The 17,021-nt window shown below is 43.1% G+C and overlaps 1 protein-coding gene and 1 long non-coding RNA gene across 8 annotated transcripts in view; one reads left to right on the top strand and one right to left on the bottom strand.

Moving 5' to 3' along the window:
• LOC149357754 (anaphase-promoting complex subunit 10-like) overlaps positions 1–17,021 on the top strand; it is a 77,039-nt gene that overhangs the window by 56,209 nt on the left and 3,809 nt on the right. For 4 of the 7 annotated variants that reach the window (XM_089584898.1, XM_089584897.1, XM_089584902.1 and 1 more), the window contains one exon: positions 6,916–6,993. The exons of 2 other annotated variants lie outside the window; for them this stretch is intronic. In XM_089584898.1, coding sequence (XP_089441024.1) covers positions 6,916–6,993 — 78 coding nt within the window. Of the gene's footprint in view, positions 1–6,915; positions 6,994–7,466; positions 7,807–17,021 lie in introns of those variants that run through there. One more of the 7 variants, XM_089584904.1, reaches the window with a different exon arrangement.
• On the bottom strand, positions 4,113–16,333 carry LOC149357755 (uncharacterized). Its single transcript, XR_016291887.1, has 3 exons — positions 14,789–16,333; positions 13,632–13,705; positions 4,113–4,260 (listed from the first exon to the last, which is right to left on the bottom strand). It is a non-coding gene; the product is annotated as an uncharacterized LOC149357755 (long non-coding RNA).

The raw sequence follows: 17,021 nt of genomic DNA, 5'->3' as shown, positions 1-17,021 counted from the left end.
GAAATAAGCTGTAATTCTTTTCACAAAGAAATACTTCAGTGTTCGACACGTTATCAGACAGCCATGTCTCTGTTAAGGCAATAATATCAGCACTGCAGTCATTTATCAATGCACTCAGGTCATCTCTTATGGGCAAAAGACTTCGTGTGTTAGTAAAAACCACACTCAGACCAATGTTCTCAATGGCAGTACCACCACCCCTGGCGGGCCCCTACGTTCCAGTACCGGGTAGAGTACGACCAGAGCGAAGGGAGCGCGGAGACTCAATGGTTTCGTTGTTTACAGCAGGTCCAATTTCAAACACTAGGTCGGTTTCCGCATTACATGCATAGCATTTGCCATTGGCAATTAGTTTGTTGTGCCTTAAATTGATTTTTAAACCAAACTCTTTCGCATAGTCAATTAGCCGCTTTCTCGCCTTATGTGCCGCCGCAGAAAAATCTTCACTCATAAATACTTCATTTTCCTTCAGCAGAGATCGCTTTGAGTGCACTTGCACCTTGGTTTTATACGCGGCGAGTTTTACTATCCCGGGCCTGGTTTTGTTCTCGTCGAATCTACCGATTCTGTGCGCACGAGCAAGGCAGTCAGTCGTTAAAGAGAGTTCCATTGTTTCGGCGATAAAGTTAAGAACATTTTCTTCACATTGCTCGTTAGTCTCGGTAGAGCTATCATCAAATCCGTAAAAGATAAGGTTGTCACGCCGTGAGCGGTCCTCGCTATCATCTAAACGAGCACGCAAAGCATTTCTTTCCCTTTGCACAAGTTCAAGTGCTTTACGTGTATCGCGAAGACCCCGTTGCAAGTTTTCAAAGCCAGTCGCTACGTTTTCGACAGCTTCGGGACGCTGTCTAATATCGGCAATATCGCGTGTTGCCGCCTGTTGGTCTCGCTTCAACTCGGATAAGGCGTCACACATCGTAGCCTGGGCTGCTTCCATGCGAATGTACCATTGACGTATGTCATCCAGGATTTTCGAAATTTCAGGGAGCGACGCATTCCCTGGACCAGGGTTACTCTCTTTATCACCACATGTCAAGAAAAGAAGAACACTGAAGGGTTGCAGCACTGCTTCTGGGCCTGAAAGTAAAACTAAACACCGGTCATCAAATTTAAAACATTCATAAGGAAGTTGACTGACCTGCACACCTGCACAGCAATGGCCTCACCAGCGTGAGGCCATTGCTGCTGCGGTGCTTCCACGCCCACTGACAACGGTGCTCGAGATGCTCGGTTTTGTTGCCGACGTCAGCGCCGCACTCGTCGTTGTCGATGTTCCTCCGGATGCCTTGTTTGCAGCGAAGTCTCCCAGCGCCACCACTTCATTCAAGCAGAGGACGCAACTTGGTAACGAGGAGTTGAAGGCTAGCGCGTCAGGACTGTTGGGAAACAGATCCAAGGACAAGTCTGCGACGAGGCTCCCGCAGGCCGGAGCCGATGAAGGGCCATACCGGCAGGGGCCCAAGAAGGCACCGAGAAACTGCACAAAGAACAGAGACCAGCGTAAGGCCATTGCTGCTGCGGTGCTTCCGCGCCATGAAAGAGAATTTACGTGTGTGCCAGATGTGGCAGATCACTATTGCAGCAAAACGAATTCGAATAAAATCTTTGACGTGATGGTGAAGAATGTTATCAAGCATTTCACAGAAAATAAAATGACTGAAGTGAGTGCTTTTGTGCCTCTGATGCCTCTTTTCTTGGATAGCAATTCCATGAGCACTGGAAAAGGGATGTATGCTACGGTGGAAAAGATACCTGGGTGAAAAGTGCATCATGCTGCGCCATCTAATGTTTTTTTTTCCGTAACGCAAGTGCAAGTACTTTTGGGGCACTGCAACAGCAACAACTGACTCTCTTGGATAACTCCGGAGCTCACTCTATGCGACTGTTTTTCACCAAATAAGCACTTTATCGGTCCCTTCATTACTAGGATCTTGTTGCTGCACTTCTCTTTGAGTAACTGTACTACTTGCGTCGCTTTCATGCCCATTCTACTTATGCCCCTAGCACTGGTTGGTTTCTTAAAGAAATTTTAATCAGACATATAATATCTATGTTTTGCTCATGCATGCACTTTTAGAAGAATACCTGAAGGTATCAGCATTTTCAGTTCATGTAACTAAACTCATCTTTCAGTGGCAAGCCTCTTTGCTTTTCTATATTTTAGGCTGTACTATTTGCTTGTAAAATTGGTGGTCCGTGACCTTCGGTGGCACTGTAGGGGCGACTTCCGGTTGCCGCTATTGGTTTGCAGTGTCCCTTCAGGCTACAGCCATCTAAGGGCACAGCTTGCGGTAATGTACTCTCAAGCATAATTTTGTTTTACAATGGGGCTTCCCTCTGAAAAATACCGAAAAAAATTGCAATGCAAAATAGGTAATTTAAACAAAAGGAAATGAAGTGAGGCTTTGCAAGTATGGACCTTAGCCAAGGCTATCACAATGTGCGGTAAGGTCGTCCCTGAGGCAACGCGATACTGCCAAAATTAGCTGGCAATGGTGCAATGTTGCAGGGGTTACACTTACTGAAAGGAGAAAATTAACAAAGTACGGATGCTGGACCACGTCTTAAAGTGGTACTGCTGAATCACTGTGTTTTCAAGGATTGTTCTGCTACCGTATACACCTCTGCACACAGACTGGGAAGCTACCGGCAAAGCGTTGTTTGGTAACTGTCATCACTCATTACTTAGTTAAATATGGTTTGGTTTGGTTTATTCGGGTTTAACGTCCCAAAGCGACTGAGGCAATGAGAGACGCCGTAGTGAAAGGCTCCGGAAATTTCGACCACCTGGGGTTCTTTAACGTGCACTGACATCGCACAGCATACGGGCCTCTAGAATTTCGCCTTCACGAAATTCAGCCGCTGCGGCCAGGGTCGAACCCGCGTCTTTCGGGTCAGCAGCCGAGTGCAGTAACCACTGAGCCACCGCGGCGGGGCACTTAGTTAAATATGGGGTCCTTCACTCCATGCAAGGACATAGACACGAAAGCTACAAACTGCTGGAAATGAAAAGTTGCATGTCATTCAGAGAGTTGCCCTCGGCCGTTGTTTATGAGATATTCGACGCATACCTAGCGCAGTTCCCTCTTCCCTGCATCTCTGGAAGTATGTGCATATATCATATAGTGTAAAAAGAAAGTTTTCCATCTTTTTCTTCTTTCGTCCTTCCCACAGCGCAATGTATCCAACCCAAGCCTAGCTAAACTCTCCGCTTTTCTAATTTCCACTTTTCTTTCGCTGAGGTGTCTAAAGCTACGCCCGACAGAGTGTTCATTCTCACTGACCACTGAGTGTTCTCCACCGCCGTGGCCGGGATCGAGCCCGCGTCTTTCGGGTCAGCAGCCGAGCGCCATAACGACTGAGCCACCGCGGCGGCTCCTTTTGCAATGATGAAAGGAGAACATGGCATGTCCCCGATGTCGTCATCACTGGCAGATTCCTGGCATAAGAGGGAGTTAAATGCATATAAGAATTGTCTACTAAAGTAGCACCATGTGAAAGCTGCAACTTTAAACCAGTTAGAAATAAGCATGTAGCAGAGCATAAATTAAAATAAGAGCAAAAAAGAGGCCCTCCATCGAGTGGTGTCAAGGGACTGTCTTAGCACTGCAGTTAATCCGGCTGACCGGTAGTGAATAACCTTGCACCTGCCAACCCCCTCAAATGTAACACTACTAGGTCACAGGGGATTATTTAACATAAGTAGAGCGCAGCTTGCGTTTTATCTAAGCCAGCGAGCAAAATGTTTGTAAATGGATGTTTTAAGTAGCACAGTGCGAGGTACTACCCTATTGGAAAAAAAGGCAATGATGTAAATATTGGAAACCAACACTGGAAACCTTGGTGGATTATGGTAATGGAAAATGCGTTGGAATGACTGGGCATGTTGGAATGACTGGGCACGTTGGAATGACTGGGCACGTTGGAATATCTGGGCATGTTGGAATGACTGGGCATGTTGGAATGACTGGGCAGGTTGGAATGACTGGGCATGTTGGAATGACTGGGCATGTTGGAATGACTGGGCATGTTGGAATGACTGGGAGATGTTGGGGCAGGGGCCATGCAGCAATGTTATGTCTGTCGCAATGAGACAGCAAATTTCAAAATAGATGAAGCTCCTACAGCCAGTTTTATTTTGTGTTCATGCTCCTCTTGCTCTTCTTTAGCCACTTGTCAATGCAGCTGGGCCCCATGAAACAGCCTTGTTGATGTACCACCGGTGCATGAGGGCTTGGGAAAACTGGGCGATGCACTCTGCAGAAAAGATTGAAATGAAAGAATTAGGATCCACAAGTTTTAATTCTTGCCAGTATTAGAGTGCTAAAAAAGTAAACTCCGTATTGTGGCCACAGGAATAAAGTGAGCCTAAATCAAGAACTACTGAAGCTATTCGCACTCAAAAAGAAAAATAATTTGAGGTTCTTATTCAATATATCATATGCTCGTCATTAAGTACCATCATCAGCAGCATAACTAGCACCACTGCAAGACAAAGGCCTCTCCTATATCCCTAAACATAAGCCTGACGTGTGCCATAATGAGCAAAATAAAAAAGCCATCGTTTTTTGTCCTCTGAAGGCTTTTAGTGGGGTATTAATAAGAGGGACAATATAAAGGTAACGTCAGAAGGGTGACTGCAGTAGCACAGCTGAGATGTCGCAGACGATACACTACGAAAAGAGGCATACAATCCATTGATACATCAGTTGCAAAAAATAAAAACAGCAGCAAAGAAAAGGTAAAACAAACCAGTGTCAATGCTCCAAGCGATATCACTTATTTCCATAATTTTGAGGGACCACATGCAATGAAAATGTGGTGAGGTAGAGTCACAAGCGAAGGCCATTCTGTTCTCGATTTAATTATTACTAACTCTATGCAGCTGAATGCTTTTTCTGGTGTTTTATCTTGTTGTGTTAGTGACCATCTTCCTGTGTTTGCTTGCATTGAGAACGCTAGTACAATAGGAAGTAAGTCCACATCAATCACATACCAAGCTATTACAGAATCATCATTGAAATCCTTTAGGGATGCGCTCATGAAAGTATATTGGAGTAAGATAGCTGAACTTCATGATGCAAATGTTGCCTATAATACATTTGTCGATTGCTTTAAACAGATATATCACGACTGCTTTCCTCTTGTAACACGCGTGAAAAGTCGCAGAATCCGCAAGCCATGGGTAACGCCAGAGCTTCGCGGAGAAATACAAATGAAAGACAAGCTGTACAGAAAATTTTTGAGCAGCCGGAAGGTTGAGGACCTTGCGGTATTTAAGAAATATAGGAACAAATTGACTAAAAAACTGCGGTCTGCACGAACAGGCTATCACGTGTCACTTCTAGATGTTAAGAATGCTCGAAATGGTGTACTATGGTCGAGATTAAATACACTTCTGCAGCGGGACAGTTCACGCACTGCATTAACAAAATTAAATATTGATGGAAAGGAAGTTTCTGGCGTCGAACTGGCTAATGTATTCAATACTTTTTTAACGAGCTTGGCTACCCGTGCTATAACACGTGCTGCCGGATCTGACGCTTGCAAATATGTTCGAATTCAGAATGATGAAACAATTTTTCTGCACCCAGTCACGGTAGACGAAGTAGTGTCGGTGATAACAAATCTTAACAATAGCAGTAGCTGTGACATTGATGATATCCAAATACGGCCAGTCAAGCATGTAGTTGACATAATTGCTCCCATACTTGCTCACATCTTTAACATCTCTTTAGAAACTGCAGTTTTTACGGAAAAAATGCAATTAGCAAAAGTTGTTGTTGTTTACAAAAAAGGAGATCGCAACGCCCTCGCCAACTACAGACCAATCTCTATTTTGCCAGTGTTTTCGAAAGCATTAGGGAAAATGCTGCATCTAAGAATGTCAAATTTCATCCATAAATTTAACTTGCTAACACCATTTCAGTTTGGCTTCTGCAAAAGCAAATCCACTGAACTTGCATTACTCCAACAAAAGGAATATATAATAAAGCAACTTGAAAACAAATCTATTGTCATTGGTGTATTTGTGGACTTCTCAAAGGCTTTTGACCTGGTAAATCATAAAATCTTACTAAATAAATTACACTACTATGGTATCCGAGGAAAAGCGCTCTCATTGTTAAGTTCTTATTTGGCGTTTAGACAGCAAGTGGTGTACATAAATGGTATACAGTCTGAACCGAAGCCGCTCTTCTACGGTGTCCCCCAAGGCAGTACGCTAGGGCCTCTACTCTTCAATATTTACCGAAACGATATTTTCAACATTAGCGATAATACAAAGTTTTCCATCTATGCAGACGATACGAGCGTATTTTTTTCGGGTGAAAATGTTCATGAACTTATCAAACAATGTAATGCCACAATGCCTCTTGAGGTCTGGTCTGCAGTTAACCTGATGCAAATAAATGAGTAAGACCAAAGCTGTCATATTTAGGCCGAAAAATAAAGTTATCCCACTGCACGAGAATATTATATTAAACTCGCGGGCTGTAGAAATTGTTGAGCAGTTTAAATGCCTTGGGGTCATATTTTCTGCCAGTATGTTATGGGATTATCATGTCAATTATATCTTGAAAAAAATAGCTCAAATCACTGGTGTTATAGGCCGTCTAAAATACATACTTCCCACAAAAACTAAGATGCTGGTATACAATTCAATATTCAACTCGCATTTAAACTATTGCCAGTTGGTGTGGGGCATTACAACATTCACTAACCTTGAACGTATTCATTTAATGCAAAAAAGATATCTCCGAAATGCATATAATTTACCCTTCCGACATCCCAGTGCAGCTTTCTTTTGTCATTCCAGAGTTATTAAAGCACATAATCTTTATAAATATCGCCTCAGTGTTACTTTTAAAACAGAAATCAAGAAGAATGTAACAAATCTTAAAAATTTTGCAGAACTAAGGAAAAAAGAATCAGTCTATCCAACAAGACGTGGCGAAGAATGGACAGTGCCAACACCTCGACTAAATCTTGGTAGGGAATGCCTTCAGTACACACTTCCATCTCCTCTAAATAGGTATATCCACATTAACCTCGATTTGTTTTCTTTTTCACGTCATGAACTACATAATTTGTTTTTGCATAACATTGTTTAAGTTTCATTTTGTATACATATTGCTGTTTCGTGTATTCTCCGGTGCTTCCTTGATGTGCTTGTTTTTTAAAATTGTATAAACTCTTGTGTTGCCTCCCTGTCAATAATAAGGATTGTAGACTCGTCAAGCTGCCCAAGGGCAGCTTTTTTCTACGATTCCTCCATCTGTAGTGCTAGATGGGAAATAAACTTTGATTTGATTTATTCTTCAATGGGAACAGGAAAAATTTCTTGATTTAGTTGTGATGGCATCCTGGTCTGAAGCGGGGCAGCAACATTTAACATTAAGTTGTGGAAAAGTATTGTAGAGTATATGGAACACACCTAAACGAGCGTTTCCCCTTTTATGCAGTGATGTCTGGTGGCCAAATGAGATGACTGATTACACATATGCTGTACCAAGTGTCGCTGTTGGATTAAAGGGAGTTGGTGGCGTAGCATCAAACAGTTTGGTGCAAAATTGAAAGAGCTAGGGAATACTTCAGTTTGGAATCAATAAAATTTTTATGCATAAACTGCGCAGCATGGCAAGAGCACACAGATCATGACATCTCCTGATAAACCCGAGTGCCCTTGTGGTGCCAGCAGCATGTATCGTGACATGCTCCAAGTATGTGGGGCTGCATCTGGTTAAGGTTTCTCCATACCATTAACCCTAGAGGTGGGAAAGGAGGTCAATACGTTGTGACAAAACAATGCAGACAAGACAAGGACAACGAAGGAATAAATATAATGGCATGAGTGCTGACTATCGCCAATGTGTATTGGAAACCACGTCAAAATATATACACTGTGGCCTAAAAAAACAACGAACAAAGGGCACCTTGTGTCAACCACATTGCATGAGTGTAAAACAAAACAAAAACTGACAAAGAAGCATTTAAGAGCATGAACTCTTCCTTAGGAAGCGATAAAGAAGGTGTGCTAACACAGTGATTGCGGTTTTTTTTTTAAATTTCAGTGGCCTCGATTATCTCACGCACAAACTTTTTTGTGTCTGTCAGGCAAAATGCAGAACATGAATTCCGGTTCACAGCGTTTAGGATCTGGCAAACAATTGCAATTGCGACAGTGAATCATCAAAGTTCTCCCGCAAGCTTTGTTCACATCGTCGTGGTGGTCTTTTAAACCTCTCAGTGACACACTTGCCTGTTTTCCCAATGTAAACATAGCCGCATTTCAAGGCGTTCGAACACACTATGTCTTCTGTGCAGTGCACGAAGAGACTCTGATGGATAATCTCGGTTGACTACAGGTACTGAAACTTCATAGGGTTAGAAAAACAATATCGACGCCAACTCGACTGCCTATTTAACCGGTGCGACCAATTGTGGATGTAGGGAAAGGTATGTACAAACTTCCTTTTGGGAGTTACAGTCTCGACGGGGGCACAAAAAGAATGTTTCAACTTCTGCTTAAAGCAATCGGCTAAAGACACTGACAAAGGTTCTGAATATCCAGTAAAGGACAAACGGCATATGAGCTGGGCAAAACTGGATGTCATGGCAATCAAACAGGATTTCGTTAAGGAATTTTTGAAGCAAAGGTTAGTGACACCTTTTGACCAGCTTAGACTGAACCGAAGAAAATGGTAAAAGTAGCTTGTTTTCCCTTGGCTCGTAAGCCCAACAAGTGTAACCACCCAAGATTGAGATCCAATAAATGTGATGACATATTATCCTCTATAATTTCAGTGGTGATTCAAAGTGGACTGAGGCTTTGACTGAACTCCTCTCTCACCTTAGACAATGCTTCGTCAGGATTGGAGATCCTGCAATAAGCCACGTAAGAGCGGCGCTAATAGTTTTTTTTGCAAAAACAAGCTATTCTGAAATGTAATAAAGGTGGACTGAAGGTATGAGCTTAAAAGTGCGACAAAATTATTCACCAAAACGCCTGAGACGTTTGGAATGCCACTGCTCCATTTAGGTTAATGAATTCTTCAACACATTATTGATCCTGATTGAGGGATGACGTAATATAAATCCTTGATGTCAACATAGCACCCCATGAAACTGGTGCGAGAGTTATTGTGTAGAAACTGCGTTACTTTCTCTGCAGATCTTACACGAGAGGAGTCATCAATGCTCAGCAACTTAATTTTATGTCGCAAAGAGAAGGCGATTTGTTTCTGACAGGTTCCATTCTCTTAAACTACAACCCTCAAGGAGCAGTCACCTTTATGGGTCTTTGCGGTAAAGAAGATAGCTGGACAATTTTTCTTACTGAAGTTGATGGCATTAGCCTGATGGTTAAACTCTAGATTGTTAATGTTTCTTGGCACTGGACTTTGCTTTTAACAAATCAGATAGTAAGTGGCACTCAAATTCAGAATACACTGCATCTGTGGCCTTGGACTGAAAGGCGCCTTTCGATACGACCACAAAACCACCGTTTATCAGCAGTTGAAAGCAAGAGGGCCCACCCTCTTAAATACAACACAGTTCGGCCTGTGGGCAAGTTCCTAAAGAGGGTTCAAACCGTGACACTGCATCAAAACATCCCGAAACACACCTGTCACACTCAGGTCTGTGCGTGGAAAAGGCAACTCGTCAAACCACGGCAAGCATCTCCACAATAGTTCTCTTCGGAGGAACGGAAAATTTTGGTCCATACGCACTTCAAGGACCAGACGAGGCAGCGACTCCAAGCTGAAGGTGTGCACCTTGTTGTCAAACTCTTGTGCCTGACAACAAGCCAGGGAGTGGCTGGTTGACGGTGTCACGCACCATTGACCAGGTGAAAGCCATCTGGAATGCCACTTTGCAGCCACTTTGCGCTCACTAGCCCGGAGCAGAGAAGCCAAGGCACGAGTGTCTGAAAACAAGGTGCACAATGTCGACACTGAGTTGCTGCCTCGTCTGCTGCTTGAAGCATATACGGGCCAAAATTTGCCATTGTTCCTTCGAAGAGGACTATTCTGGGGCTGTTTGCCATACTTTGACGTCTTGCCTTCCTGTGCCTGGACCTGAGCGTGACAGGTGTGTTTCAGGGGGCGTTGGTTGATGGGGCGTCGTGGTTTGAACCATGCCAGGAACTTGATCGCAGGCTGAACTGTAACGGGTTTAAGACGGTGGGCCCTATCGCATTCAACTGCTGATAAAGAAGGTGGTTTTGTGGCCATGTCTAAAGGCGTCTTTCTGTCCAAGGCAACGGAGGCAGTTAATTCTGAGTTCAAGTGTCACACAACAGCTGATTTGTTAATAGCAATGTCCAGAGCCAAGAAACTATGTAATAATCTAAAGTTGAACCATCTGGCTAATGTATCAACTTCAGCAAGAAACTAGCAGAGGTGCCAATGAGAGGTCAAAAGACCACCGTTACGATGTGAACAAAGCTAGCAGGGGGAATCTGATGTTTCATTGTCGCGACTGCGATCGTTTGCCACATCCTTTATGCTGTGAGGCGTAATTTCTTGTGCTGCATTGTGCTAGACAGACACAGAAAAGTTTGTGCATGAGATGATCGAGGCCACTGAAATTGTAGAAAAAACGCAATCAATGTGTTAACACACCTTCTTTATCGCTCCCTAAGAAAGAGTTCATGCTCTTAAATGCTTCATATTCAACTTTCGTTTTGTTTTTGACAGATCCAAAGTGAATGTTACAAGGCGCCCTTTCTTCATTCTTTTTTTTAGGCCACAGTGTATATATTTTGATGTGCTTTCCAATAAACCTTCTTGAAAGTCAGCACTCGCACCGTCGCATTCCTTCCTCATCTTTCTCTTCTTTGCGCTGTTTTGACATGATGAATTACAAACAAGCCCATTCATCCGTCTTGCAAAAGTCAATACAGTCAGAGTAGCTGAGATAGTTGGGGCATCCTTCAGAATAATGCAGTCATAAAGACAAGGTTGGGACATAAAGACAAAGACTGTTATTGAATGGCTAATATTAATGTACTTTAGTAATGTGCTTGGTTTGGTTTATGGGGGTTTAACATCCCAAAATGACTCAGGATGAGGGACGCCTTATGATTTTGCATATTGATATGCTGGGCTTCATAAGAGAAGAAGTACAATAGTTTTTTAAGGCCAGCCGTAGAACAGGAAGCAATGAATCTACACTAATATCAAAGAATGAAGGCTCAAGCATGAGAGTGTAGCTAAAAGGTTATAATGACAAACATGAAAAGCTTTGGAGAAATTCAAGTCGATGACACTTGCCTAAAATAAAGAATCTAAATTTGGGTGAAAATCTGTTGTGAATTCAAAAAGTTGGATTGCACATTAGTAAAGAGAATGGGAGCCGTGATGACTGGTATAGAAATATTAGTTTGAATTATGGTGGCAAGTAATATGCGGACTCATTTCGTGCTCTAACAGTTCATGCAAAATGCACATCAATAAAATAGGAGAACAGTTTGGGGATCAGAACGGTTTCCAGCCTTAATTATTGACAGGTCAGCTTCAGGTTGTCAGGGATAGAACCAAGAGGTTTGGATTGGCTAACAATTATTGGTAAAATCTGTCTTCAGATATCCTCAGTAGTTTAAAGTATGTCAGAAGGCTTCTCACACAGCCCTCAGGTACTCGAAAGCTTGTGCTTATCAATGACTTTCGAGACATGATGAGAAGCAATGGTTAATGCAGTGAAATGGGTAACAAATAACTGATTTTTCTCAAGAAAGTGCCCATGGAATATGCTGTCAAACAAATTCCCAAGGATCCTTCAATTAAGCCCAAAGTGACAGTTTATGGGTAGCCACTTTGTTATAACCATCACATACAAAAAAAGAGACACCAGAAGCCCTCCTTATTCACTGAAAACAAGGGAGAATTATAAGACATCATTCCGGCACACAAAATCACACGGATGAAGAGAGTAGACTCCATGGACACCATATTTCAACTGAGGTTTATTCCACAACACAGGCTTTTTATGTGCAAAGGGGTACTAGTGATCCCTGGGGCTGAAAAGTATTTCCGCCACCAGATACCAATTATTCAGGACGGCAAAAACCAAAACACAAAAAAACATAGGGGTAAAGGTATCTTGCCACTCACATTAAACACATCGGCACGCCTATGCATCACCTACCTGGCTGACCCAACAAACATATTTGCCTCCAGATAATCTATTTCTTTTTCTGGAGCGCTGCAGAAGGGCTGCTGACGTAATTCTCTTTTTCAACAGAGATACAAAAGGCTTAAAAAATTTCCCAGCCCTTTCAAGTGCTAAACTTGCACAAGGCATGTGTTTCTTTCAAAAACGCCTTGCATGCTCGCTTGTGCGAGCAAAGGCGAATGTGCTCAGCTAAATGACCTCTGCCACTTAATGAATCAGCTGTCCTGCAATGTTCAAGCAAGCGTTCATTGATGCAAGCCTCGTCTGTCTAATGTAATGTTTGCCACAGGCAAGGAGGATGCTGTACACCATGTCAACCTCATGTTTAACGAGGGGTTTGGTGTGCTTAGTTTTGTAGGCAGGCTTTTTCGTAACGTCATTTATCAGGTGGCACATGCATCCCAGCTTTCCCAAGCTGAAAATACGACATGTACATCGTGTTTGTCACTGGCCTTCTTGAGGCGGTGTGACACCTGATGGCAATAGGGCACAATGACAGGTCACTGTTGCGAATGTGCGTTGTCTTCCGGCTTGCGCTGCCCAGCACACTTCATCTCTCGAACCTGGCTTTCTACCACTAAGGCTACAATTTCTCCTGTGAAAACTGCCTGCTCCAGTCTCCTTACTTGCGCATTGATGCTGTCACAGAGTCGTGACAGCGTCAATGCCGAAGTAAGGCGACTGGAGCAGGCAGGCAGAAAAAGAAATAGATTATCTCAACGCAAATGTGTGTTGGGTCAGCCAGGTAGGCAATGTTTAGTCACGCCAATGCATTCAACTTGAGTGACAAGCTAACATTACGCCTATGTTTTTGTTTTTGCAACATTGAATAATTGTTACCTGGTCGAGGAAACACTTTTCAGCCACAGGGGTCACTAGTACCACTTTGCATGTAAAAAGCTCATGTTGTGGAATCAACCTCAGTTGAAGTATGGGGTCTATGGAGTCTACTCTCTTCGTTCATGTGTTTTTGTACACTGGAATGATGTCTCATAATTCTACCCAGAACCAATTAGCTCAGCTCTCCATGCTTAGCAAAAACAAGGCAGCAGTAATGAAACCAGTTCTCATGTGTGCACTTTTTCTTTTACATCTGTGACCTGCGATGAGTGGCATAAAAACACATATTTAAGTTAACACACATGCATCATAATGTTAATATTCGTAGTCAAATAGTATCACATAATGCAGCCAAAAACATGCAGACATTTCGCACTTCATGCATAGAATGCAACGGTTAAAAGACGAGCAATATTGAATGTAAAACTTCAAATGGCCTGCAACCGGCCCATTCTGACAGCCAACTAATATTACTCATATAAACATGTAAACATATCAGGCCAGAGCTATCCAAACTGCTCCAAGCAGTAGCATTAAGGAAAAGAGCAATGAAAGTAAGAGAACATTTCATGGCAACCACAAGAACAAAGCACAATGCAGTAACAACTTACAACACAGCTTTTGCCTTCATCTGGTGGCCACAAAATCCATGCCATTGACTCGGACTGGAAGACAGATGTGCCACCTGCGGATACCAATTTCCCATTATCACTATGACAGGAGTACAAAAACAAGCATGCGAACTCGGTCCAACAGTGAATATCACATGAATGTAAAAAGATCAGGAAAAATATACTTGCCCAAGTATACGCCTCAATACAAAGGAAAACTACCCTGTTTAAAATGCATCAGTTCCCCTAGCACTAGTAAAGGAATCTTGCTATGAGCAAAACAAATCTGCGTTCGAAAGCGTAGATAAACATCGTAATAACTGAGACAATTATTGCGTCACTTGTTTTCCTCAGAAACCAATTTTCAAACAGCAGAGTGATCGAAATGCAAGATCCTATACTCTGGGTAGCCAGAAACACTATCGGTATCATAAAAAAAAAAATCTTCACATACTCATTTAAAAATTAGATCCTGACGGCCGGAAATTAACTTTCGTTGGTAACTGCAACCTGAGACAGTGCTTTCTTTATAGTGGGGTTTGAATTCAGATGCGGAAAATGGGCACTGATCGTATTGGAGGGTTCCGGATTAATTTAGACCACCTAGAATTTCTTAACGTGAGCTGACATCGCACAGCACAGGGGCATTCTTTTTTTCATTTCACCTAAATCGAAATGCGGCTACTGCCATCAGGATCGACCCCACGACCTAAGGTTCAACAGTCTAGGGCCAAGCAAAAACCGCGGCGAATAAAAAGTGTTTCAATCCCCCTCAAAGTGCTAACGCTATCTTGAAAGACAATCATACATTTTACGCACAGCCAAAGTGCCGGTCCTTGAAACGTGCGCGGTGGTGTGAACAAGCATGGGCAGAAACGCGTAGAACGAGGCATATACGAGGACAAATCTGTGCTCAACAAGAAACAAAACGCGCAAACATGCGCATACCAAAATCATGCAAAGCTAGCGCACGCACGGTCGCATCCCCTTCGCCAAAACAAGTACCGACAGCGACAATTCTTGGCAGAGCAACTCACCGCGGCGACAACAAAAGCGCCTTAAACGCTTTTTATAGCATTGAACACGAATACTGCAGCAGTACGACAGGTCACCGTTCCAGCATTATATGCTTCGGATAATGCACGAGTACTGCTTACCTTTTCAGATGATTGCGTAGTCGTGCAGAACGCTGTTTGCCTTCGTGTCACGGGCACTACACCAACCAGTGAGATTTCAGCACGAGTGCTACGTAGCCGGCACTCTCTACCACGTAGTCACACAGAAGAAAATATTCCGGGCCTTATTTGGAACATTTCCACCGCGACACTGCCCGCGCGTCTTTGTGCCTGGACACCCATCCTGGACTACACAAAGAAGCGCACAGACTGAAAAGTTAGAGAGACCAGAAAAATGACACTTTGCCTCGAATAGGCTACGTCGACAGCACTGCGCGATTGTGCACCCTTGAGCAAGAAGAAACACACGCAAACCACAACACAGTTCACGACGGCTCACAATCCAAGTAGCGAATTGTAGCAAGCGCCGAAGCGCGATGCACGCGACGCAGCACCCGAACCGCCATGAGGGTTATACAGAAAAACAGCTACCGGCAGCCACCTGGCGGTGACAACCAGTTTTTGTTTCGGTTTCGTTGTGAAAAAGCTTGTATCCTACTTTTTATTTTATTTTTGGTATTTTTATTGGGTATTCAGCCGTATCGGCATCCACAGAAATTGCAGCGATTGCGAGCAATTACCACTGGTAGAAACGCGCGAATTAACGACCTGTTGCTTGCGCTGCGGTTGAAAAATGCCTGAGTTCTCACGGCAGTATGGCTTGCTGCTTTGCTCATTCACGAAATTACATGCCGATTTCTGTTTGTATGGGGAAGTTTTTTTTTATATTGATGGGAGATCAGCAAGGCTAACAAAATACCCAACGTAGCAGTCGTAGAGAGTAGGTTGTCGTAAAAACATGGTGACGCTGTTTGATCGGCAGCACGACGTGAGAGGCGGCAGCGTTGAAACGCGCGTCGAGAGAACAACCTCCACGGTATATGCTTTCTTGAGACTACAGTGAAGGTGTGCATTTTTTATAGTGGAGTTCTCTCATCCAACGTGAAAACCAAATCAATTCTTAGTATGAAATATGCTGTGTAATTTATATCCTCATATTGTGTTTATATATATCTGCATTTCTATTTTGAAAAACAGTGTTGTACTGGTAATTGTGTACCGAGGTGCATGTATAAGAGTGCAGCCTTGTCGAAATATTCTGTGTATATATTTGTATTCGTAACCCTTCTACAAAGAAGCTGTGTGGCCAGCTATGTGGTTAACAATTTGTTAATTGAATTAGTATATGTCTTGAAATGCACGCTCAATAAAATTTTCTGAATGAAATTGAGTGTTCGGATTCAGGCATGCAGGGCTCTGCAAACCTGCAATTTATTATTTTGTGAACAATGAAGTTAAACTTTTTCTCAAATATTTTGCTAATGATAATCTAAGCCCAAGTATATAAGTCGTTACTTTTTAAAAAAATTTTCTGAAACTGTCAAGTCAACAAATGCACGTGTAAAAAAGAGAAATTTGTCTTGCAGTTTTTATTCTAACAGCATAAAGTGCCAAGTGTACAGTCTTTGTCAAAAGTAACCAGGCTGCATGGTTTGCTTCTAGCTTGTATAGTGGAGCCCTTGTGTTATTCCTAAGGATCAAAACGTGTTGGAAGGTAATAAGACCCTCAGTCCTTACCTTTAGCTACCATTCCAGCTTTAGGCAAGCTGTGAGGGATCCGCTGTACGAGCTAGAAGCAAACCATGCAGCCTGGTTACTTTTGACAAAGACTGTACGTTTGATGGATTTGACCCACTGAGATTGTTAGTGCATTGATGAGTTTCATTTTGTCAACCATATAGGCACATGCATGCAGTATCTGCTGCCCAGCATCGGCCATTCAAATACAGCCATGGTTTGTGCCATGCCAAACAAGTAGGTACAGTCGTGGGTAAAAAAGATTAGCACACATGACGGAACACCAGAGCGCCGGAATGACAACGCCTGGCACTGCGGGTGGCGGAGAGGCTGATAACGGGAGTGCCGGGCCGTTCCCATTCTACAGTATTAAGGGGGTCTGCCACGGACAGTAAAATTACTGCGGACTGCCACGGACAGCAAATTAGCGGACTGCCACGGACAGCAAAACTGCGGACTAAAAGCAGCGCTATCATATATTGTTCCCGCGAGTTCCTTTTGACAAACCATCGCGGACATAAAAAAACAGTAATAAAAAGAAGCCATCTGTGCTCATGATAACCGAGCCAAAATAAATTCCGCAAGCACAGTCACGTAGGGTCGGCACTTCAACGCTCGGGCGGTGCACGCTTGATAA

The sequence above is a fragment of the Amblyomma mixtum genome, chromosome 3 (genome assembly GCF_055824585.1).
Source record: "Amblyomma mixtum isolate Tamu chromosome 3, ASM5582458v1, whole genome shotgun sequence".
NCBI classification, from domain to species: domain Eukaryota; kingdom Metazoa; phylum Arthropoda; class Arachnida; order Ixodida; family Ixodidae; genus Amblyomma; species Amblyomma mixtum.
Note: the sequence above shows the minus strand (reverse complement) of the source record. Positions and strands in the feature narration are given on the sequence as shown.